At 37.4% G+C, this 25,741-nt stretch overlaps 1 protein-coding gene across 1 annotated transcript in view; it reads left to right on the plus strand.

Annotated features, from left to right (window-relative positions):
* Nucleotides 1-25,404, plus strand: part of LGR5 (leucine rich repeat containing G protein-coupled receptor 5) — an 85,397-nt gene extending 59,993 nt beyond the window's left edge. The window contains exons 6-18 of the mRNA XM_042816273.1: nucleotides 2,987-3,058; nucleotides 5,176-5,244; nucleotides 8,051-8,122; nucleotides 8,984-9,055; nucleotides 9,156-9,224; nucleotides 9,363-9,434; nucleotides 11,293-11,358; nucleotides 11,567-11,638; nucleotides 13,074-13,145; nucleotides 14,687-14,812; nucleotides 20,067-20,212; nucleotides 21,215-21,298; nucleotides 23,769-25,404. Coding sequence (XP_042672207.1) covers nucleotides 2,987-3,058; nucleotides 5,176-5,244; nucleotides 8,051-8,122; nucleotides 8,984-9,055; nucleotides 9,156-9,224; nucleotides 9,363-9,434; nucleotides 11,293-11,358; nucleotides 11,567-11,638; nucleotides 13,074-13,145; nucleotides 14,687-14,812; nucleotides 20,067-20,212; nucleotides 21,215-21,298; nucleotides 23,769-24,859 — 2,083 coding nt within the window. The 3' untranslated portion in view covers nucleotides 24,860-25,404. The remainder of the gene's footprint in view (nucleotides 1-2,986; nucleotides 3,059-5,175; nucleotides 5,245-8,050; nucleotides 8,123-8,983; nucleotides 9,056-9,155; nucleotides 9,225-9,362; nucleotides 9,435-11,292; nucleotides 11,359-11,566; nucleotides 11,639-13,073; nucleotides 13,146-14,686; nucleotides 14,813-20,066; nucleotides 20,213-21,214; nucleotides 21,299-23,768) is intronic.
* The last annotated feature ends 337 nt before the right edge of the window (nucleotides 25,405-25,741 follow it).

The following is a 25,741-nucleotide window of genomic DNA, read 5'->3' on the forward strand; positions in this document are numbered from 1 at the left end:
TAAACAGCTGCATACCTGGGTTAGCTAAGCCTCTATTTTTTTTTTCTTTCATTAATTTTTAATTAATTAAATTAATTAATTAAATATTAATATTAATTAATATTAAACTTACGTTGTCTTGGACTATAAAGCTGTAGTTCCCTTCTACTTTTGCACTAGGCTAATGATGACACTCTTTATGTGTGCAGTCCTTTCTGCTATGGCAAATGTTATTTTTTAAATATAAAGTAACTTTTTGTTTGTATAAGTATTATAAATGTTTTTTTAATTATCTTAGAGAAACAGAACTTCCACATCATCTTAAAGTCACATTTGCTGAAGTGCTTGATTAATCTAACTTAAAAGTTTTGTCTCCAGTAAAAAAATGTAAGGGAATTTTTAAAAAATCACCATATCTGGTCAGCAAAATTAACAGGAATAGATGAATTGTATTGTGTGCTTTCTAAGGCAGTACTGAATGGAGAAAGATTAGAAAAAGGAAATGAACTGAAAGCTTTCCGGGTGACTTGGGAAGAATGATGCCCAGTAGAAATTATGTAGAGTTCTACTTCACAGGTAGTATATGTAGCCTTATATTGTGATATATTTGTGTACCAATACAGCTCGATGAATCAGATGCAAAACCATCTCCAAAATCTGGAAGGAATACTCTGGTACTCAGTTTTTTATCTTCTGGGAATGCACAAAGTGGAAAAAATGCTAGACAGGCTGGAGAAACTAAGGAGGAAACTGAGGAGTAGAAGTTATTTCAGGATACTTTGGAAAACGTCAGTATTATTAAGGAGAAAATAATATAGTCAGGAATTACAACCTGTCTGAAACTATAGTCTGTAAGATACTTAGCGTATTTTAGCATATTCTAACCCCACTGCAACCATTGAACCTGGCACATTTCAGGGTTCTTTATTGAGTATTGTATTCATCAACTCTGCCTAGTGCTTAATACATTCATTTAAACGTACAGAGCACCAATTACAGGTGTGCAATAGCTGCCTTGTAGTGCACAATCCTTGCCCTATGTTTACATTGAGTATCAGTCCCATTCCATTGAAAGTGGATAGAGGAGTGGATAGACTTGTTATTTAACCAAACTCCTGGACATCTCAGTAATGCTGAGAAGGTAGAGAATGTCCTGAATGTCATTCTCTAGATCCCTGCCAGAAATGCGGAGATAGGAGGACATATAAGGAAGGCCAGGAGAAAATGACCTCTTTATTCCCTGATTGCTTCTGCTCACTTAGGTTCCATATTTTAGATCTGACCTGCTTACTTCTGGTCTCCTGGGTTTCATATTGATTGACAATTACATTTTTCCTCATTATCTGCAACATCTGATGCTAAGCTGGGGCTCTTTAGCCTGGAGAAGAGAAGGCTGTGAGGTGACCTGATAGCGGCCTTTCAGTATTTAAAGGGGAGCTACGGGAAAGAAGGGGACAGACTTTTTAGCAGGGCCTGCAGTGAGAGAAAAAGGGGAAATGGTTTCAAGCTCAAATAGGGTAGATTTACATTAGACATAAGGAAAAAGTCTTTTATAGTGAGAGTGGTGAGGCACTGGAACAGGTTACCCAGAGATATGGTTGATGCCTCATCACTGGAGACTTTCAAGGAGAGGCTAGATCAGGCTCTATGATCTACTTGTTCCTATTTATTGAAGGGGGGTTGGACTAGATGGCTTTTAAAGGTCCCTTCCTATTCTAAGGTTTCTGTGATTCTATGATTCTCTGATTTTTGCCTCATCAAAATATTCGTGTGCAGTTATGTTTTCTTTTGTTTGCTTCTCTATTCATTCTGGCAAATTTCCAGCTGTGTGTGAATATGCATGCTTGTCTGGCACAGGTTTGAAGCTCCACCACTAGCAATCCAAACTGAAGTGGAATTTGTAGACATTCTTCATGCTAACTCAAACATTACAGCTCAGTGTAGTCATTTAAAAAAAATGATTAATTTTTTTCGTAGGAAGGGGGAAACCTACAAAACATTTCTATTTTGCTATCAGGAACCTTGCTTTTTATGGACAGAGATACTGAATGTCTCTAGGTTCTGTGATCTTTAAAATTATTTTCAGAGCAGAACAAAGCATTAACGGGTGTATAACCAGCAGCTCCTCAATCACAATCCATCTTTTCTTTTGAAGTGTTACTCCCATAGTTTTCCTCCACTATGAGAGTGAAATGTGAAGAATAAAGTAGAAGTTTGCTGCAAAAAATGCATCCTCTTCAAAAGTCAGCTTGAATAGCACTAAATTGTACATACTCCCATTAATGAGCTTAACACAGATTGATTTTTTCCGTGTCAGTATAAAAATCTTAGAAGTAGGCAGCATTCTGATCCTTCACATGGGAGGGCTGGACTGGAATGAAACATGCAGTTACTCTCGGGGCTGAACATTTGAGAAGTGTTGACCTACAGGTGTTTACAGTTTCAAGGAAGAGCAAATTAAAGCTCTAAAAATTGATTAGTTCATTCATCTCAGTGAAGCTATGACTCCTTGTCCTATGGCTTTGTGTCTTCTTTCTGCAAGGCTAATGGCTGTTTCTGCCTTATTATCTTTCTGTTCACCTGCTGTTCTGTGCCATCCCCGCTAACAGCCTCTGAGTATAGGTTTTCCAAGTGAACACCACCCACAGTTCTAAAGGCAACATGTTAATTAATAATATGTGAGAACATGTATACAATTTCACAATATTTAATGTGCAAAACCCACTCTAAAATTCCAGGTTGTGCCCTTTCTAAGCCATGTAGATGGTTGTAAAACAAATCCCTTCTATGGAACCAAATTGAATGCTGCATGGGTGGAGTGATGTCAGGAGAAAGCAGAGAGGGCAGTGAAAGTGCCTCCTCTACACACTCTTGCAAAAGCATGACTTGCATTTAATTGGTGCATGCCTGAAAATAAGTTTATTTTGATTTAAGCATCAAAATGTTTTGCTTGAGTCCACTGTGGGCAATGTGCTTTCCTGACTGTGTGCTTAATGTTCCCCTGCAGACATCTCCATAACAATAGAATCTATTCCCTGGGAAAGAAATGCTTTGATGGGCTCCACAGCCTAGAGACTCTGTGAGTTGACCTCTTATTTGTTTCCTTTTTTTTTTTTTTCTTTTTTTTCCCCCCCAGGGGAAAATATTCATTAATATTCTGAAAGAATAAAAATAGCCTAAGAGCTAAATGTGTTTTTTAACTTGTCTAATCACTACAGGATCTAAGTGATCGTTTACAATACCTCTATATGGCAGAGAGTATTTTTGACAATAAAAATCAGCTTGCCTTTTTAATAAGCATCGTCAGTTGATAAATTGTTTAAAGGACATTTGAGAACTGTATTGGGCATTGAAAAAGAAGTGGCTATCCATGAGTGGTTGTGTTTGTCTAGTTTAGTACTATTTATTTGTCTTGTTCAATCAATAAACTTAAAGGCCGGATTGGGAAACTGTCAGAGTGAAAAGATATACCACCAAGAAACTCGCCATAGAAGAGAGTTATGAAATCATATAATTTTATTTTTTTTATCCCTAGAAGAAGAGAAAATGCCAAATACATGAATCACGTATGTTTTACAAGGAAAGATATCTCAGTTGTGTCCAAGATCATGTCTTTAAAGAGCTTTGCTGAAGAATAACACTGATAAGGGTTCAAATTGCCTCAAGCTTTTGTCAAAGTTCTGTTCATATCTATCTGCTAGAGTAGGTAATAGAACTCCAAAATGCTGCAGGAACAGTAAAAGCTTGCGTATCTTCTTCTCTACCACCTGCCACAATCAGCTAAATCCTTCTCAGAGATTTTAGAGATTTCACCTAACCAGGGCAGAGGATAAAGATCTGAGGAGCAAATAGACAAAATATCAAATCTGAATAATGCTAGTCTAAAGGTAACTATTTTCTTTCTTGTCCACAGAAGTATGCACTGCTCACTTTCATGTTTCAGTAACACCAGAAAGCAAGAAATTTTGACCTTTTTTCTTCCTCTGTTCATTCCCGAGTTTCAGCTGCACTGATCCCTTCAAACTGAAATGCAGTTTTACAATTTTGACTTTTAGTCTGCTGTGAGTTGAAAGGAAGTCCCTTAATGTAGCACCGGAAAGGGGGACAGGAAAGAGAGAGGGAAAATGTAATAGTTTGTTGTGTTTTTTTTAAGTGAGATTCACATGGCACTTGGTCAAAAATGGGGGGAAAAAAAGAACAATGGAATAAGTAATTGCAAACCCAGTCCCAGCCACCTGGTATGAAAGAGATGAAAACTCAGAGGCAGTCATGAATCTGGGAATGGATATAGGTGGAGTCTCTTCACTGCAGTATGAGAGTGTAGCACTTGCCTCAAGCTTACTACTTGCGTACTGTATAGACCAGTTTCAAGGTAGTTTCAAGACAATCTAAAGAGATCTCAGCATAAACTACGGAGGTCAGTTTTAAAATCATTTGCTTGCATTGATGCATAAGTCTGGAAATCACTTATCACTGCAAGGCAAAGCAGAACTGTGCTTGCCTGTAATCTCTTTCTGTCAATAAGTGGGAGAGAGAGATTTACAAGCAGGAAGGAAAGCCTCCTTGAGTTCAGACAGCAGTTTCCTGCCTGAATTACTTCAGCCTGATACTGTTTCAATTTCCATCTATTGTAAACTGTGATTTCTGTTTTGCCCATTCCATAAGGCTGTTTCTCAAATTTTTCAGACTATATTCTTCAGAAAGCACTTCTCAGGGAGCAGGCGCATCTCAATTTTAGTTTCAGGTGTCTCCTGAATACTAAAGGATGCACACGTCTTGCTCAAGGCAGAAGTATGTGTATAGTTCATTCACTTTACCATAATGAAGTCTAATTGCCACTGCAGCATGAGCAGTTCTTAAAGCAAAGGTCACTACCCTAGCTAAACTACTGCTTTTACAATTTGTATGGTTAGAAACAGTCTCCATGTGAGTACTGCCAAAGCTTAAATTGAACAATACAGTTAATGATAAAGTTGGGTTTATTGTATGTTTTCCCTCTTGATACAAAAAATAAGAATGAGAATGTGACCTAAACAGATTTTTTACAGAACATCCGTGCACTTTAAAGATTTCCTGGATTTTGGCTATCCGTTTCTCATTCAATGCATGAAAAATGGTATTTCATTACAAATGCCAACAATTCAGTTATTCCTGACGTAACACAAAACCTAAATAACACAATCTGTTTTCACACAGAGATTTAAATTACAACAGTCTGGACGAGTTCCCCACTGCTATCAGGACACTAACAAACCTAAAAGAACTGTAAGTACAGCATTTATATTAGGATGGAGAATGTTTTGTCTAGTGTATGACTGATTATTTTCTTAATGCTGGTGATTTTGTCAGTAATCCCTAAAATCTGGTATCCTAGGAAAAGCTAATAAATGTGCCAACATGCATAAAAGATAATTTTCAACATGCAGTTTAGAGCATTCAAGTTCTGACAACTTCATTGTGCAGTAAATTTTCTTCAAGAACTTCATCCTCGGAACACAGCTAATTTATTTTGAGTCCCAAACACAACAATTGTTCTTTCCAAGCAATCCAAAATATCACAATCTGTTAGACTAAGGAAAAAACATGGTCCTCTTACTGTCTTATCAAGTTTAAATGTTTTCTTCCATCCCTCCTCCCCCATTAAATTAAAGCATTCTCTTTTCAACTTAAATAGTCCTTTGTAATGTTGTAAACAAAACACTTGTGGATGCACAGACATAGTTTCTCTTAAATGACATCAACAATGAAATGAAGCCAGCCAAGTTTATTGTAAGAAACAGCTGAGTTATAAAAGAATGAATGAAATATTCACACATTTTAAAATGATGTGTACAGCAGTACGTATGTCCAGAGTTCTTTCAGTTTGAAGTAATTGCCACTCTGCATGTACCATCAGCATAGATTTTACAAAAACTAGCTTATCGTATAGCAGCTGGACACAGTTGACACAGTTGACATAGTTGTAGTATTACTGCATCACTCATAATAAGGCCACTTTCTGAGGCTGGGATTTTTTTGGAAGCAGGGAACCCCCAAGCAGTGTTGACTCCAGCTCAGTGCCTTCTGTGCTGCCCACGAGTGTGGCTCTGCGAGGCTGTGAGTTTTTCAGTCCAGCTACTCTCAGCTACTGTTCTGTTTCCTGAGGCCTAAAATAATTGGTATGAAATCCAGTGGCCTTGAAGAACTGCCTTTCTTCTGACCACTGGAGTCAGTAGCCAAATATGGATAACCTAGGTTTGCAGTAAATGCACCTTGTCCAGTCCAGCAAATTGCCTGATGTGCTTGAGATTTCTCGACCCCATTGGATCTCACATCTAGGTATCAAACTGCTTGTGTCAGCTGAGCTCCTCTGCACAGGAAATCTTTGGAGTGTTAAACTGTAACCTGAATTCCCAAATCCAGCACAGAACCTGACCGTACATCAGTGTTTTGCTTGGCCCTGGAAGCTGATCTTAAAAACATGAGGTGTCTCTCATTGAGTTCCTTCTGTTCTCAGCAAGAGGAACCCAGGGCCACAAAGATTCAGTTTATTGCAGGGCTACATTACTAAGGTGTTTCTGGGTCAGGCCTCTTCTCTTTCTCAGAATTTGTGCTTGGACTAAAAACACTAACCATGGCTTTTTTTTTTTTCTCATTTTGGAAAGAGCAAGCCGTCAAGGCAGAGCTATACAAGTCCCAGATGCTCTGCCCTTGGTGTTATCAACTGTAGGATCAGTTCTCTCTCCAGAATGGGTATAGATGTTAGGTTTTGAAGATGCCTGTGAAACATTTTTCCCAGTGTGGCCTTACTATAGTGTCCTTACCCAGGAGTACAGATAGATTTAAGCTGTTTTGCTCAGTATGTGAATTGACAAGCAGTAACTCACCTTTGGTTCAGATGAGGTACATTGCTGAGGTGCAGTGCACAGGATATGAGCTATAGCCATGATCACTCACTCCCAGTCAGACCTCAGAAGTACCATAGACTCTGTTTTACAGAAATGCACTGCAATTTCCTTTTGGCTGATGATGGGGCTGCTCCCACACTCTGACCATGTCAATGGTGATGAGGGGCCAGACGCTGTCCTGGGAAGCAGTCATGCCATTTCTTTTGCCTTTCTCTGTACAAGGAATCCCATTCAGTGCATCCACAAAACCAGTCTGTTCACTGGTTCTAGATGAAATGGGATCCTCATATTGCTTGGAATCTGTGTCTGCATGGATGCAGTTTTTATGGCGTGCAGAAGAACAAGGGATTTAGAGCCTTGTTCTGTCTCATCAGCAGTAGCACGGTGACTAAACAAGTGAAACCAGTAATGTGGAACCTGTTGAAGTAATGACCAAGTGTGCCTGCATGAGTGAACAATTTGAGGCTTTCTAAATATATAAATTTAATCTGGGAAGCCCTTTTCATACCCGACTGAACTAATGGGAGTTTCCCACACAAATCATCATTGTTCTTTAGAAACCTTAGTTGTTTCTTTTGTTTTTTACAATGGAGAAGTACTCATATGAGTAAAATCCAGTAATTAATGATGAGACCAAGTTTTGGCCCCCTATCCAGCAGACACATTGGATAGCTTGTTCATTTCTATATCTAAAATATTTCAACAATGGGGTTGTGGGAGACTCAACAATATAATGTATAAAATCATTTACTTTATAAATTTGTGTAATTCATTATCACAGTAAATGGAATAGATGCAAATTAACAAATAGGAGAGGATACATATATACATGTATATACATGTACTATTCAATGTCTATATGTACATTACATATACATAACCTACATGACATACAGCTATGAAATGGTTTCCTGCTGTGAGCATCTGAATTTTAAAATGCTATTTTGCTGTTTATTTCACCTGCATGGCATTTCTTGTATAGAAGAGTGCTGAATTCCAGGCATTTCTTCACTTGTTCTTTTGCTCTTGCTTTTACCAGTTGTCTTACCCCAGAAAGCAAAAACATATCTTTACACGCAGACATTTTCCTTACTACAGTCAAAGAAATTGTTGTGTATTGTGAATACAAATTGTGCCTTCTCATTCCTTTTCTTTACTGTGTAAACCATTTTTTTGTTTCGTAGAGGATTTCATAGCAACAACATCAAGTCGATACCCGAGCGAGCGTTTGTAGGTAATCCATCACTTATTACAATGTAAGTGGTAACAGTTTATTCAATGACACTTTGTGTAAGAGAATATGGTATTAAGTACCATGTTTGTTGCTATTTGTCTGATATATCTTCTTGTGAATGCACTGTGTAGCACATAATAATGCAAGTGAAAAGCTTTTATCTTTCTAGCCTTATGAAAAGTGTGGCAATCTGCATGCCTTATTTAAAGGGAGTGAGTACCAATACTTCATCACTGACCTTTCAGTTGAACCACTCTTTATAAGTCTCTTAGTATTGCTGGCAATGTAGAAGATATAGAAAAATTACTCGTGATGGATTCCAGTCTCAATTCTCATTATTTACATGAGAATACATATAATTGGCAAACCTCAGTGTACGAAATTGTAAAATAAATGTAAGAAAAATAGCCACAAGTTTTGAGCAGCATTTTTTTAATGAGCAAAAGCAATACTCATTTACAAGTGCAGTGGTACTCCAACGCTGTGGATGGACAACATTCTCCAAATATGAGAAATTCTGTTTTCTTCATCCATCAACTTTGTCGTATGTCATAATAAAGTTCTTCTTCTTTGAATTTTAATCTTTCTGGGAGAAAGAGGAAATGGCAGGCTTCTGGTTCTAAATCCAGGGAAAATGGATACTTCAGTATTAAAAGCATACTTAATGGACATAGCTAGCAGGTGAGAAAAGGTCCACAGGTGCGCAAAATGTCTGTGAGCATACAGAGATTACTCATTTGTATATATTGTAATCATGCAATGTGTTTTGAATCTTTTAAAATATTCCATGTAATATTTTGTGTATGTGTTATTTGTATAACATTGTGTATAACACTGTGTACAACATTGTGTATAAAATGCCTTTTTTGCTCTCTTTTTGCAGACATTTTTATGATAACCCCATCCAGCTTGTTGGAAAATCTGCTTTTCAAAACTTACCAGAACTCAGAACTCTGTATGTGTTTCATTTCTTTAAATTGTCTTCAGTTGCAACATTAGAGGTGTCCCTCAAATTCCTCATTGCAATTGTATTGAAACGGTGTTTTAAATTCTAGGACTTTAAATGGTGCCTCACAGATAACAGAGTTTCCTGATCTGACTGGGACTACAAGTCTGGAGAGTTTGTAAGTAGTAGAGGAGTATTTTTCTTTGGTTTGTATTTTTGATATTTATTCTAAAGAATGTCCCAAAAATAAGCATTTGTGTTGCAATCTTTTATTTATTTATTTATTTATTTATTTATTTACAAATTCTCTCAATAGGACACTCACAGGAGCACAGATCACCTCTCTCCCCAGATCAGCTTGTGACCAGCTACCTAACCTCCAAGTGCTGTACGTTTCTGCATGATTAATAACTTTACATTAATAAAAAAGATCAATGAGCAAATGAAATCATTATGGTTTCAAAATTACCCCATCGCTGCTATTTTTGTGTATCACATTATTGCATAGAAATCAGAGCAGGGAGCAAGTCCCAAATGTTACTGAAAAATACCATCCTCCAACAGTTCGTATTCCACAGACCTGTCAGTAATTCCCACGCACTGCTGAAAAAAATCATTAATTTTCATCTTTTTAGGAAATGCTAAAATGGTTCATGATTTTGTTTAAAAAAATCAGAGCTACTTTCATTGACTTTATTTTCATTTATTCTGTCTCTCCTGTAGCACTTTTGCTTTCTTATGAGGCAGATAACTCAGGGAAGTGAATGGAAAATTTATCTGTGTAAGGAGTATAGCTCTGAGTGCTTTTCATGCATCTCTTTTAGATTTTTCTCCAGACAGACTTAAGTAGTTGGCTGAAATTTTGATAGACTATTACTTGGCATTGTTGGGGCATAGTTCTTATACTAAATATCCAATATTATTTTAGCTTGGAAATGTCCTTGGGGTTTGCTTAATCACTAACGAAAGTAATCACTCTGTCTGCTTCTTTGAGAATCAGCCAACGCTTTCCTCTATGTATTACATCACTTGGAATGTATTTTGTATTGCTTCTCTGGCCAACATTGGAATAGGACTAATTATAGCACATGATTTGAATACCACTGTGGATGTCATTAACATTTCCAGAAAAATTAAGTTTTAGTTGATGGACTCAGTAGAATCCTACACTGTCATTACTTGCACTATTTTCACAAATCAAACGTAGAATCTACAAAATGCCCCCTGTCAGAATAGTAGTGACAAAGATAATTTTTTCCAAGGAAGCAAGTGGGTAGATATGATTTAGTTTTAAAGGATTGGAAGCAGGGATGAAAGTAGGTTACTCTTTTACTTGATATTAATAATTATGGGAAAATGACATTTTTTGTAATTATGTATTTAATTTTTATTCTATATTCTTTCCACCAGCAAAATTCAGATTTAGTTTTCCCCAAACAAGATGTATATATATGTACGTATATGGTGAGACTGTTGAGAGTGGGTAGGAGAGCGGTGTTTGGTTCTTTTCCTTCTTTTCTTTTTCCCCTCCAATTTCTGCAAATTGCCTGGGCTTGTTTTTGATTAGTTAGATTATTCTATAAATCAGTCCAGATGTTTCAGTTATTCTGTAATTTGTTGAGCTTTGGCTCAAGTCTTTTCAAGAGCTTTTTTCCCTCATGTAGTGATTGATTTCAAAGTTAATTCCCATATCTTTAACCACAGTGCTCAGTTATAAGATGTAACAGTTCTAAGGATCAGAAGCAATACTGCTTAATCAGAAGTGTAGAACTGAAAGCTAATTACAGCTCGTTGCGATTGTTGCCAGAAAAATGTAGGATATTCTCAGACAAAATGTACATATAAATTTAACATATTTGTAAATACATATTTATTTGTGCATTTTAAATGATTAAATATTTATCAGAAGTTTAACGTGATGAATATGAAGTCTGTGACGCAAAGCCAATGCTCCCTATAAGCAGACTGCCAATGCTGTTACTGTAAAACACTTAGGAGTCTGCACTTCAGCAGGAGATTGTCAGACAATGCAAGGAATTTGCAACAGCCGTATCTGTAGTTAATATATCTTTCCTTCTCCCCTCAGTTAGAAATTAAAAGCTGACAGATGAGAGATAATAACTGAATCTGCACGTTTCTATTCTCCTGTAAATAAGTTATTTTTAACTGAGCATAAAAAGAGACAGGAAAGCAAACCTTTTAGCATTACATTGAATGTTAATCTTTTCTTTTCTTGTATATTACAGAGATCTGTCTTATAATCTGCTGGAAGATTTACCCTGTTTTACTGCATGTAAAAAGCTACAAAAAATGTAAGCTTCAAACTATCCTAAAACGCCCAAAAAGAGGCATCTAGATAGAATTTGCTTGAGCATCATTAATTCAGTTACAACTGACCAATTTGACGTACTCAAATACGTATCCTTACAATGTACTGAAGTGGATCATAAATGGTCTACAGTACTGCTTAGTGTCTTCTGGATACCTTTGGAACTGAGATAATTTTTATTGCTGTTTCAGTGACTTGCATCATAATGAAATTGATGAAATCAAAGCAGACACATTCCGGCAGCTGGCTTCTCTTCGTTCTCTGTGAGTACAGCACTAATGGTGGCTCACATTGGTGCTCAAACACATGGGGGTATATTTTCTATTAATTCACTGTCTATTCACTGTCTGTCCACTGTCTGCCACAAGTCACTCTAATTTCTATTTCTCCTCACTTTGATCTTTCATCCATTAAGTTGTGATTTGGAAAGCAGAATAAACATTTTTAAGTTTAGTTATCTGAACAATGAATTCAGATATGTAAACTTACAGATATAGAAGCTGTTACTTCTAAACATTTATGGTAGAGGTGGAGGAAGATGCTGTCCCAGAGCTAGTATCTATCTGCAGAATCAGCTCTGAGGAGCATGAGGTCTTTATAGGGGTAGGTGTTCTCTATGAAGAAGAACAATAAGAAATACATAGGTCATTCCAAAAGTAATTCTTCCCACGAAAACGACAACAGATACAAGGAGCATAATAACATTATTTGACAGAACAAATTCTCAGCTGCAAAGCACAGCTTTTTGTCATGATCACAATTAGCCAATTTGCACGGGTGACCTGGTTAAGATACTCTTCATGGTGTGACAGCTGTGCATGGCTATCTGGAACATGGGTTTGTCTTTCACATCACTGTTGCCACTGTTGGAATGCATCACCCACTGCCTCACTGTGCTCTCATCCACTCTTTGGTCTCTATAAACATTCAGCAAGTGTCAATGCGTGTCATTTTTTCTGCATGGAGGAATTTGGTGATGCCCCTTTGCTTCATACACACTTCCATGTCACACAACATTTTATCAGACGTCTCCTCTGCTGCCATCTGTCACACAGCAGCAAAATGTAATGGAATATTGGCGGGAAGGTTCCCCCTCTACTACCACCAACATCTGCTTCCGATGTCATGGGCCAACATAATAAAATAGGAGGCATTACTTTCAGAGCACCCATCATAAATTTCAAACTTGTGTATGTTTCTAGTGTTCATACAGACACAGCAGAATAACTTTGTAGAGAAATTACTTAAGAGTATTTGCAGGATCAAGTCTGTATATATATAGTATATTATGTAGCTACTTATTTCAGTTTTTCCTTGTTTGTAACTCAGTTAAGTTTATTGACAATGGATTTGCTGTTACTAATCATATCATAAGGTCCTCTTAGAAGTAGTCTATATAACCCATTCCTCTGTCTGCTACCTTGGGAAACTAAAGCAGACTGAAAACAACTGAGTTAGACTGCAAAGGGCATTAAGAAGTTTTAGAGAATGTTGTCACTTTAGTAACTAACTCCATTAACTGACTAACATAATTTTAAAAATTTCCATAAGATTTTGCAGCATGAGATTTGCAGAAGTTTATTGAAAGTATTTGCATGTAATTAATACCTTTTTTATATTTAGGCACCCTAATCAAGTGTATGAAAACTTCCATATTCACTCAGTGGGTATGTAATTTTCCACTCACTTTTCTTGTAGGGATTTAGCTTGGAACAAAATTAAAATTATTCACCCCAATGCCTTCTCCTCTTTACCATCTCTGATCAAACTGTAAGTATTTGTATATCTTTTACATTTAAATTTTAACATTTTTCTTGCAAGAGCATACAAAGCACTGGTAACTTGTTAATTGCCCCACTCAGCAGAAATAGAAACTGTCTCTGTTCTAATCTTCTGGTCTGTCAGATCTGTATCTAAATGTCTGCTTTCTTGTACTTCACCAATTCCCATAGGTATTATGGCAAAGCTGCATACACCAGAGTGTAATCAGGATGATTAGAGCTCCATGAAACATATCAGTGTATCTTCCATTCTTCTTTCAATTTGTTAGTCAGTTACTGTCTTTTAACAGTGGGGCAGATGCCTTATTAGTTGTGTATCAAAACTAAGGAAATTGACACAAAATCAAATTACAAACATTGTTTATCATTGCATGGAATAGTTTTTCTTCTTAAGTAACTTTAGTCAGATTATTTAATGAATAAAACACCAAAAATCCAATTTTGCAGGTCTTAATTACAAGCACTTCTTTCTTTACTTTTTCCTTCTTCCCACTGTAATTGTAATACCTCTATAAGGTGAATCCCTGGGGTGTATCCCTGGGGACAACATGAAAGAAAATTCCTCTGCAGTTATCTTGCTCTGCAGTTGTTCACAAATGCACGCTGACGGGTATCTGATCACAGATAATCCAGGAGTTTGATTTGGGAGTTACAGGAAACAAAAATTTGAAAAGAGGCATTAATTTCTTTTGACGGACTAAGCCACCCCTCTGAATGGTGGACTGAAAAATGTCTATGAGGAGAATATTGCCTATGGCATACTTTTTGGAGGGATCCTCCTTAGTGCTTTCTTATAGAACGAAGAATACAGGACCATTGTTCTGCCAGCAATAAATTCTTCCCTTGATCAGTAGAAAACCCTTTGAACACACACATAAACCACTGTACCAAGTGTTACCTGAAATGCCTCTCTGTAACCCTCATCTGAATGAAGTCATGGTAGACTTCACAGTTCAGTTGAACCAAAACTTCATCTTTGGTAATTAACTGTCTTGTGAGCAGTAGGACATACGCATGCACAAGTACATGCACATTAAACGTGAAAAGGTAGAAAACCAGTACATCAACAAGTCTCTTATTTTATGACTAGCCCTTTTGATTTAGATGTTCAAGGGACAAGATCTTTACAGTCCACCCGTAAAACCATACCAGTGGCATCAGACTCTCCTTTTTTCTTTTTTGAGCATTGACCATCTGAAGTGTTGCAGTGTAGATTATCATGAAGAGGACTGAAACAGCTTACTGAATAAATGGTAGGGAGAGGGAGTAATAGAAAACAGAATGCATCTGAACATCTGCCTTTGCTTACTTTACCATTTCCCCTTGATCACTGTTAGCTTTCTGCTGAAAATATAGGTGTATATTTCTGAGTGCTGTTGCAGTTTTGCTCTGTTGATTGCGACTTGTGTATAACACAGTCATTTTTTATCCATTTGGAAAACTATGGCCTACTTCTCCAATATGACACTTCTATTACAGAATTAAAATAAAAGAGAACCTGTAAGCTGATTTTTATTTGCTGTTATGCAGGGATGTGTCATCCAACCTTTTGTCCTCTTTTCCTGTGACGGGGCTACATGGTCTAACTCATTTAAAATTAACAGGAAATCATGCACTACAAAGTTTGATATCATCTGACAATTTTCCTGAACTCAAGTGAGTATATCATTAAAACTAATAAGCTACATTTGTGTTCATGTGCAGTGGAAGGTGTGTCAGTGTGTAACGCATGTTGTTTCATATTGTCAGTCTTTGATCTGTGCTATTAAAACCAAAGCAAATATGATAAAAATGATAGACTTATTTTATTATGTTCACTTTTAACTGAAGAAACTGTGAAGTGTTTTGAAATATTAACCCCAGTACTTGGTTAATATGAGCCACATCTGCTTCCTGGTGATATATTTCAAAAGCTGTTAAAACAATATGATATGATATGTCTTTCTACTGGTCTGTGCTTACAGAATTTCCCTTACGTTTAGAGAGAACTCAGTAAATATCAAAAACATACTATTGAAGTTTTAAGATATTCGGCCATTTTTGTTCCAAGTAAAAATGAATGTGGTTTGTTTTTTTGTTTGTTTGTTTGTTTGTTTTTTTCTGTAATATTTGGTTTAAGATTCAGAGAACACAGAGCCATGGAATTAGGAAATTGCAGGGATTAGAAGGGATCTCAAGTGATCATTGAGCCCAACCGCCCCCCAAAACTTTGCCATTGTGTGCCATATAAAATTTTGATGCTAATAATTTTTTGCTGGCTGCTCTGTGATACAAGGAGGAACTGTTATCTAGAGATTATTTGCAGCTCTGCCAGTCACTGCATGACCATAGAAAAGTCACAGTAAATCATTTTGCCTCTGATTTCAGGATACTGGGGAGTGTTCCTTAACTTTCCCTTGATTTTCATGTTTTAATTGGAGGATACAAACTGAAAAATATTTTTTTTCCTCACTTTAATGTAAAATTTTTGATACCATAAAATTCAAAACAGTTGAACAGTATGAACATAATTAGAGAATTACAGAGTGGTGGAGATGGGAAGGGACCTCTGGAGGTCATGTAGCCCAACCTCCTTCTCAAGCAGAGCCACCTGTAGTCAGTTGCCCAGGCCTATGTCCATAAGAATTGAAAAGTCTGCAAGGAAGACTCCATACTTATGTCCTCCCTAGATTTGCATTTTGCACTGGAAGAGTTCCATAAGTCATTATATGCAGACGACTCAGGGAAATGTGCTACTGATGGAAAGGACTGGAGTTTTTGTACATTGTTATTTGTTACAAATAAAGGTGTGATGAATAGAAGTAGGGAGATGATTAAATGTTTGAATAAAGCACTGGATGGAACCATACTGGAGTACTTTTATGATGCTATGTTAATATAAACAGAGAGAAGAGTTGCAAAAATGATTCAAGCGCCATGAAACAGTGCTTAAAAGACTTAATAAACCCAGTGTTTGTAGCTTGTCACAGAGGAAATTGGTAGTGACTCAATCACTGGTGTGTAAAACTACTTTGTAACATAAATGTTCAAAGTGCTAGAGGCCTTATGTAAGTCTTCAGATGAGTCTCAGAGGTCAAGAAGCAAGTATCATAAAAAGTTGTGAATGTCTGAGCCTGAGCGTCTGCCTGTTTTTCTTCTCTCACTGACTTTGCCAGCATGTTGAGGCAGGTAATAATTCTAAAATGCCCAAAGCCTCTTAAAAAGAACCTAAACACAAGAAAATTGATCACTCCAAAATAGAAAACATACAGTAATACATATACCATGCGTGTACCTGTAGTGGTCCTAGAACAATTTATTGTTTAATTGTGTACAGGTTAGATTTTTGATTTCTTTTGTCAATATTACACTTTATGTGGGTTGGGGTTTTTTTTCACAAGATAAATTATATATATTGCTGAAATGCAACTACAGTGTATTTAGTTGGAATGAGTAATTAAAAAGGATGTGCCAAGCAATGGCTTAATTAAAAAGATATAAAAAGTATGACCGTTGTATCTAGAGCTGATTAACATCTGTAAGAGCAAATTATATCCATTCAGGAGAGAATGGGATAAAATCCTACCCTGGATCCTGTAGGACTTGTACCATAAATTAAAATGAGGCCAGGACTTCATGCAGGATCACTGCAGACAGTGCATGAAACACCAACTTGAACAGAGATCTGAAACGAAATGAAATTTCACCCTTTTTAATTGTTGGAACTAAACATTGGTTTCAACATTAAAGACAAATTCCTGTATAAAAACTTCCTGCTCATCTAAATGGGTCATTGCTGCTCAATACACAAACACATCAAAGAGCTGAGCATCCTCTGCCCCACCTTCAGCAATGGCCCAAGAATGCTCAAAGAGCCGAGCCCAGCTTGCTATAACAAGCTATGAGGAAGTAAAGTCAGGCTGCCAACCACTCCTTCCCCCTTTATCTGATGCTTTGATTCAGTGCTGTAAAGAACTCAGTGACTAGCTCCATTCGTCATAACTGTGCATTTCCATTCACCATCAACCAATCTTTGTGAGGTGGAAAACAACCTTGTGTTCCCTGATGTTTGATCTAAAATCAGGAAAAGAGATATTCCTTGCAGCAGGAAAAAAATGTCAGGGGTACAAATACCATCAGTAAGGTAAGAAATATGTAAAAATAAATTCAGACAGTGTTTCTATGGGACTATAATTTGACAAACTCCAAATCTAATCACCACTATCACATAAGCACCAGGTATAAAAAGGACTGTTTCTGGCACTGTATGGCTGAGAGTTGCCTTTTTTTTTTTTTTTTTTTTTTACATTAAAAGTTGCTTTTAAAGGAAAGGAATTCCTCTGTCACCAAGAACTGGTGCTAATTGCTTTCCATTGCAAAGTATATTTTATCCATTGTGTTCTGGGTCCCAGTCAGTCTGTTCAAATATGCCTTGCACAGACATTCAGAAGTATTTGCAGGTTTAAAACCTGTATGTATGACCTAGTAACTAAAAAATAAAAAATAAAAAATAAAAAAATAAAAATTCAGTTGTTTGGGTTTATCAAAAGGTTCTTGAAAGTCCTAAAGAGAGGATAGGAAATTGGAGTCTTAGTCTTTAACCAAAAACAATTTTTCTGGCCACTTTTTGGAAGCTGTGGAACAACACCATGTGAGAGGTCCACATTTCAACTTTGTGAGAGGCCAGTGGGTAAAAGCCCAAAAGAACCTGAAAATCTGTTCTTGTTAGCTATGCATTAAACACAGCACAGCCAACTGGTCAGAAGAGCAAACATCCAGAAGAGAGCAAACATCCAGAAGCAGGTAACAGGGCTGGAAGGCATCTCCTGTGAGGAGAGGCTGAGGGCACTGTGCTGCTCAGCCTGGAGGAGAGGAGGCCAAGAGGCAACCTCACTGCTCTGTGCAGCTCCTGATGAGGGGAAGCAGAGGGAGCTGCTGGGCTCTGCTCCTGGGAACCGATGGCAGAATGGGAACAGCACAGGGCTGCAAGGGGAGAGTCAGGCTGGAAGCATTTCTGTGCCATGAGGGTGGTCAGACAGTGGGAGAGACTTCCTAGCGAGGTGCTAGATGCCTGTCAGTGCTAAAGAGGTGTTTGGACTCTGCCCTCTGTAATGTGCTTTAAGTTCTGGTCAGCCCTGAACTGCTCAGGCAGTTGGACTAGGTGAAAGTTTCTTCCAACTGAATTATTCCATTCCAAAACACACTTGCTTTCATTTCTTGAACCTAAAATACCCACTAGCTATTTCCTCAGCAATATTAAACACTTCAGAAGGTTTAACATCACAATTTGCAGTGATCATCTTATAGAAATTTCAGTGTTTCCTTTTTTAAAGTGTTTTGTGTTGGTTTTTATTTATTTTTGTCAGCCCAGGAGGTGACTAACTGTTGGTCAGTTTTGTAATGTGTGGATATAGTAATAGTTTATTTAAGAAGAGCTTCTGGGAAAAGTTTACAGAAATGTTTCATCAGGATAATATTCATATTTTAAAAGATCACATGTAGAGAAATGAGTTAGAAATTGAATATTTAAGTCAGTCAGATGGCATGAAGTTGCATGATAGAACTTAGTTTTCTTGAACTTTTACTAGAGTATTGAAAAAGTAGCTTGTGCAATTTTGTACTGCTTACAAGAGTACAGATTATTGTTGCTAATTCCCAACAGAAATATAAGTGTATAGAGTCTAAGTTCTCCAAATGCACTAATTTAAAATTCACTTTAGAGCTTAGGGTTCGGTTTGCTCTTCTCTAAACTTGCTAGCATGCAAGCTTAAGTGTTGGCATTGGGCGCAGTTCACAAACTGATTCTCTTGTAGACTTTTCAGGGCATTAAGTGTTGCTCGGAACATTCATTATGTTAATTTACATGACTAATTTGTTGAAAGTAACGTGGTAGTAGTCACATCTTTACCTCTGAAGGTTTATCAGTCTGTTGAAATTAAGGTGAATTGTTAGGTTTCACTATGTTACTACTGGGGATCTGCAAACTAAATGTCTCTGTTTCCAGTGCATAAAGTATGTCTCAGCAATAGAAGAAGTAGCCTTTAGAAGTTGTATACATGTAGTTCTTCCCCAGAATTTGCATATCGACAGAGAAATGTAGTTGAAAACATATTGGACATCAGTAATTTTCTGGCAATAGTCGCCTCAAAATCTTTGAAAATCACTCATCTGTACTCAGTTTTGTGTTAGGAATTCCAATTTTACTAAGGGAGTTAGAAATGACATCCAGCGTCCTTCAATGCTCATTGCTGTGACAATTAGTAAACTGAAAACCTTTTCTTCAGTGACATATATTTTCATATATGTTGCATTTGTGATTTATTCACCTTTCTGTTTAGAACACTACTTTCTTGGTCTATATACAAAAAGCAATCTCCTTGTTGCCATTTTACTGTGAAAAGTGTTTGATGTGGAAACAGATAGATGAAATTTGAATCCAAAAATAGATCTTATTTCCCAAAACTGGAGAAATTCCTTTTGGGAAATTAGATTTTTGTTTTGCCTGTTAGGCAGGTTAGGCACAGTTGTGATCTTTTGGTTTTTTAAAAGAAACCAGTAAGAAAGTAACGTGGAGAAACCGCTGAGTTACATTGAAAAACTATTAAAAGACAAAATAGAAATGGAACTCTCAGAGTAACATTCACTCAAGAGCAATTTATGTCTTCTACTTCCATATCTCCCATGAAAATGTGTAAGAAAATTTCACTGGGCCTTCACTACAAGTACCCTAGAAATCATCTGCATTTCTGGCAGAGGGTTCTATCTGTGAATCTTCAGTTTATATCATCATGATTGACTTTTACCCATAAGTATTTCTACTTTCAATTCTGGCTGTTTAACCAAGTTCATTTGCACTAACATTAGAGAGCAGTACAGTGAATAGCTCATGCTCCATCCCGGTATCATGGTATATTTCAATGTTCTTCTCCAGGGTCATGGAAATGCCTTATGCTTATCAGTGCTGTGCCTTTGGAGCTTGCGAGAGCCACTACAAAATCTCCAGCCAATGGAACAAAGATGAGAATAGCAGCACTGATGATTTTTCCAGGAAGGATATTGGGTTGTTACAAATTCAAGGTAATTGTTACCTTTCATTTTTAAATCTTCCTAAAGGTTGTGATTTTTCAAGTGGGCAGCCTGTGATGTTAATCTTATCCAATACTCTTTCACAGTCACAAAGGCAGCCTCTTCCTCTCTTGCCTGGCAATGTGTTATTCAAGCATTGCTATGCTTAGGGAACTCATTTTGTCAGGTTTGCCGTACAAAAATCTCACTCACTCATTTTTCTGTCCAAGTATGGGGAAGTGAAATCTTCCCTTCATCTGAGAGACAGGGAAGTGGTGCTCATATGTAACTCTATAAAATAATCGAGCAGCAAAGACTTAGTATCTTGCCAGCCTTGGAAGTAGCAGCACTGCCTTCTCTGTCCTGCTGCACCCATGCTTCAGGATATCACAGAGCTTGTGTGTGGTTACTTAGGTGTAGCTGCTGGGATTTTTTCCTGGCATTTCCTGGGTACCAAGAGTGCATCTGTTCTGCAGAGCAGAAATTTACTTTGTTTTCTTCCCCTTCAGCAGAAGTTCTGTTATTTGACCTGCCATGTAAATGCATACATACATGTTATACCAACCTTCTGCTTTCATTGCTGTCTCCAGTCCTGAAGACTAGTAGTTTTCAAAGTTCAGGGCTAGTTCCAGCAAGAGCAGAGCCAAGAATACATGGTAGATCAATGACACACAAAGAAACACAAGAGCCTGGGTTAAATCTTAATAGAGGGGCACAATAGTGGAATTCGTATTTTTAACTCCTTCCTACACAGTTGTCACATTGCAAATGAAGTAATGGAGAAAGCACCTTTCTGAAAGTGATTGTTTTCAGAGAAGTGATGATGCCAACTTTTTAAATAATCCTGAGTACAGTGACTTAGAACCAAGAAAGCATACATCTGCTTCTTCTTACAGTTTGGCAGGCAGAGAGATGAGAATAGGCCTTAAATAGCCAGGACTTTTTTGCAGCTTGTACAAAAAGAAATTTTCCTGAAAAATGCAGTATCAAATCTGAGTATTTTCTCCCCCATAGATGAGCGAGACTTTGAAGATTTTCTTCTCGACTTTGAAGAAGATTTGAAAGCTCATCATTCAGTGCAGTGTTCACCTTCTCCAGGTATAGAACTCCAATAGATGGGAATCTAAGAGCAATGTTGCTAGATATTTTAGATGCAGTAACAAACTCTGAATCTGAAACTAGGATGGAGACAATAAATTTGCAATAATATCTGTACAATAATATGAAATTCTGCACAGTCCTCCAGAAAACTCTGCAAACACTGAATTCATCTATGAACGTACCAGAAATTTCACACTCTGGCAGATCTTCACTCTTTTCCCTTTTCAGAGGAATTGGTCTTCTTATCAGGGGGACGAGAAAGCAAAGGTTCTCTTCTGCCAATAAATAGATAATAGTAGAACAGAATCTTTGCTTGCTCTTTCCTTTGCGAAACTGAAGTACTTCTTCATTGAGTTATTCTATATTCTATACTTGAACTTTTTGAATAACACACAGTTTAATATCTAGGACAAACAAAACACTACAGTACTGAAATATATAGAGTTCATCACAAGGAACACCCAACACAGTCGTTTCCTTCGGAGAGTAAGTAGTACATCCCTGGCTTTGCAGTATGATGGAAAGGTTTTAAGGTTTAAAAAATAAAAAGTGATTAAATTGCAAGGCTACTAGTCACCTGTTACACTTAAATTTTACCTGAAGATGAGGAAAGTGTTTGGAATATAACTTCTAGTTTTAGCATCCTGTTCAACAAAGATTCTCCCTACTTGTTCTTCCATTGTGAAGCATGAACAAAAATCAGCTAGTACTTCAAGACTCGCTCCAATCCAAGATCCCCATGTTTCTCTACTGCCTCCTTTGTTATTGAGCTCATTAAAACATCATTGTCTTCATGATAAGTTGTCACCAGACACCTGTAAACTGACACAACGGATGCTTCTGCCTACTCAATGGAAACAGTAGTTGTATGGAGTACAGCTCAGCAGCAGGGGTTGTGTCTTCATGGAGAAGGTGGATGACTTGCTTTGAGGAAGCACAGCTGACTAGTACCAAGACAAGTAATGTTTCTCATGCGTTCAGCTTCAGTCACACACTGGGCAAGCTGATCTGGTGGGTGGAGAAAGGGATTCAAACTAGGTGATCTTTAATGCCCCTTCCAACCTAAGCTATTCTATGATTTATCTTCACATCTCGAGAATGTGTCATTCTGGAACTGCTATGTCAAACATTCTACCAAATAATACTTTTCACTTTCTGCAGTGTTATTTCCTTACTTGCAGTATATCTTGACAGTCAACTTATGCAGAAAAGTATATCTGAATTGTAAGTCAAAGATTTAGGGATTCCACTCTGGGGATATTTCTCAAATGGAGTGGTCTCAGGAAATTTCTTTGCAGCCAAAATAAAACATGTCATATCTTCCATCATGAAAATTCTTCAACAACCCTGATCTCCTCTAAAAGGTCGGATTTATCATCGGAATCTGAATGGAATCCTCTCAGATCTCACTGGATCTCAATCCAAACTAGTAGATTACAGTGCATTTGTCTTTTGAAGATGGGATATTTAGTATCCATTACTTCACTGAGAATGCTGGGGATGATGACAGACTTAAAGATGTTACCCGCATTTTTCTGTCTCAACAACTTGCCTTTAAGGATCCATTCCAGATTCTTGGCAGAAAGGATTAAAAATTCATCCTGAATTTATTCAAAATTTAGTTGTTCAAAAAGAGACTTCCTATTCTTTCCAATGCTTCATGTATTACAGTTTTCTTCCTCTTGTGTAGGATGTTGAAAAGTAGATCTGGCCTTTAGCTTTTCAAAGGTCAAAGCCATTTGAGTCACCTCATAGAATCAGTGAGGATGAGAAAATGAAGAGCAAAGCACTCCTCTGAAAAGACACTGCAAAGGGGTCTTGTACTGTGTAATGACATGCTGTTTGGCAGCCAGAGTGTATCTGTTCATATCCATTACATCAAACTTCACCAGGACTCATTAGCAACTTATTCTGGTTCAGCAAGAGATCTTTTTCAGCTTCACATGACAGCATTCACTGAAACTACGAACTGGACATTCTATTCAATAAGTAAGAAATCTAGTCAGTAGTTTCACATGAAAGTTTGACCTCCAGCTGCTAGTTTAGAACAGTAAAATATGTATCCAGTAACTAATGCAAGAGACAAGCCTTCAGGATTTTTCTGGTAAGCTTCCTGTTTTCCCATATGGCGTTCTGCACATATGTGAGCCCATAGCTGGTGCAAGAAGAAGGTACAGCTGTCCTTTTTCTTGAAGAATTTTTCATGGCAGTCACACTGCACTTGTAGATTAAAAACAAACATAAAAAAAGAAAAAAAACTAGAATGTTCAGGCGAAGGGACAGACGCACGCGATACGCAGATAAGTAGTGCGCTATTGAGATCTCTTATTGCTCAGAAGAAAGATAAAATATCCAGATCTCCTTTTGGAGTGAAATTCACTGCTTGGCTACGCTAAGAAAAAAGTGAAAAATTGAATTTTACTTTACATGAGTTTTCCTTTCTCCTTTTTTTCTCTTGTCTTTTCAGGTCCCTTCAAACCGTGTGATCATCTCTTTGGTAGCTGGCTTATCAGAATTGGAGTATGGACCATCGTCGGTTTGACCTTCGTTTGCAATGCATTGGTGACAGCTACAGTTTTCAGATCTCTGTTGTATATGTCCTCCATAAAGCTTTTGATTGGTCTAATAGGTATTGTAAATGCCTTGATGGGTCTTTCCAGTGGAGTACTGGCTAGTGTGGATGCATCGACTTTTGGTAGCTTTGCTCAGTATGGAGCACAGTGGGAAAGTGGAATTGGTTGCCAAATGACTGGTCTTCTCTCCATTTTTGCTTCAGAAGCTTCCATTTTCCTCCTTACCCTAGCTGCGCTTGAGCGCGCATTCTCTATAAAGCATGCTACAAAGTTTGAAACAAAATCCTCTATTGCTAGTGTAAAAATTGCCATTTTCTTTTGCTTTATGTTGGCACTTGTCATTGCAGTGATACCTCTCCTCACTGGGAGTGAGTATGGGGTTTCTCCACTTTGTTTGCCATTACCATTTGGAGAACCCACTGCTATGGGCTACATGGTAGCGCTGGTATTGCTGAACTCACTTTGCTTCCTGGTAATGACTATTGCTTATACAAAGCTCTATTGCAGTTTAGAAAAAGGAGAACTGGACAGTATTTGGGATTGCTCTATGGTCAAACATATAGCCTTGCTGCTTTTTACTAATTGCATTCTTTATTGCCCTGTGGCCTTCTTGACTTTTTCCTCCTTACTAAATCTTACCTTTATCAGCCCAGAAGTGATAAAGTCCATACTGCTGGTGATTGTCCCACTGCCTGCGTGTCTAAACCCACTCCTTTATATATTGTTCAATCCACACTTCAAGGAGGACTTGGGAAGTTTGCGAAAGCAAACTCTGCTATGGAGGAGGCCAAAACATGCTAGTCTGATCTCTGTGAATTCAGAAGACATAGAAAAACAATCTTGTGACTCAACGCAAGCACTGGTAACCTTCACAAGTGCTAGCATATCATATGACATGCCTACCAGCAATTCGCTCATGCCATCGTCTTATCAAATGACAGAAAGCTGCAATATTTCATCCGTAGCATTTGTTCCATGTCGCTAGTTTCAGTGGCAGTGCAGAAAATATGTATGTTTACAAATTTTTTTTAACCCAAAAGTAAGTATGGGTGTGTGTTTTCAAGCTAGAGATTGCCTCTGAATTACTGTTACATGCATCACAAAACAGATGATGACAAAACTTGCAGTAGGCTGAAAATCCAGTAGTTTAGCCTTCTCAGCCAGTTTCAGAGCTGCTGGAATGAAGAGAAAATCTGAAAGCTGCAGCAGTTTCTGCAGTTGTATTGGCGGTTCCCTTTCAAAGTAGCACTACTCAGAAAAGGCAGTTGGTTAAGAGCAAAAATACTGTGCTGAATTGGTAAGCTTTTTCTTTAACACATCTTCAACACAAACATGGCACACTTTGTTTCATGGGTTGGGTTTTTTGTTATTTTTTCCTGTTTAATATAATTTGGTCTTAATAATAGATACTCAGTGCCGAGTCTGTTTTTATAAGCATCAGCATATGGCCCTCATTCAGCAAGATGTCTAAGTAGAAGAGTAGTCCTGTTGGAAAACCTAAAGGTTTTTGCAGAATATACTTCAATTAAGTTCAATAGAGAAAGTTCATTTAATAGTTTACCTGCTGCTGGTTTTGGTTTTGCAGAAGTTGTCTGACATGACAAAGTATTTTAATTGCCAGAAAAATCTACAGAATTATTATATAGTATAAAAGCAGTTAATCAAAATCCTGCTAAGCACTTAAAATGGAATCATAAACAGCAAGCCATTGCTACATTAATATTTTTTTCCTACGGTTCTGCACAATCTGGTCGTGAATTACCAGCATGCCAGTAGAACTACTAATGATAAAACTGACAGTTGAGAGACTCATAGAATTTGAGGGAGAAATACTACATGAAAGGTCATGAATACAGGCAGACTGGTG

This window comes from Centrocercus urophasianus, unplaced genomic scaffold (assembly GCF_019232065.1).
Source record: "Centrocercus urophasianus isolate 14NV4802_14NV808 unplaced genomic scaffold, USGS_Curo_1.0 seq_15, whole genome shotgun sequence".
Taxonomy (NCBI): domain Eukaryota; kingdom Metazoa; phylum Chordata; class Aves; order Galliformes; family Phasianidae; genus Centrocercus; species Centrocercus urophasianus.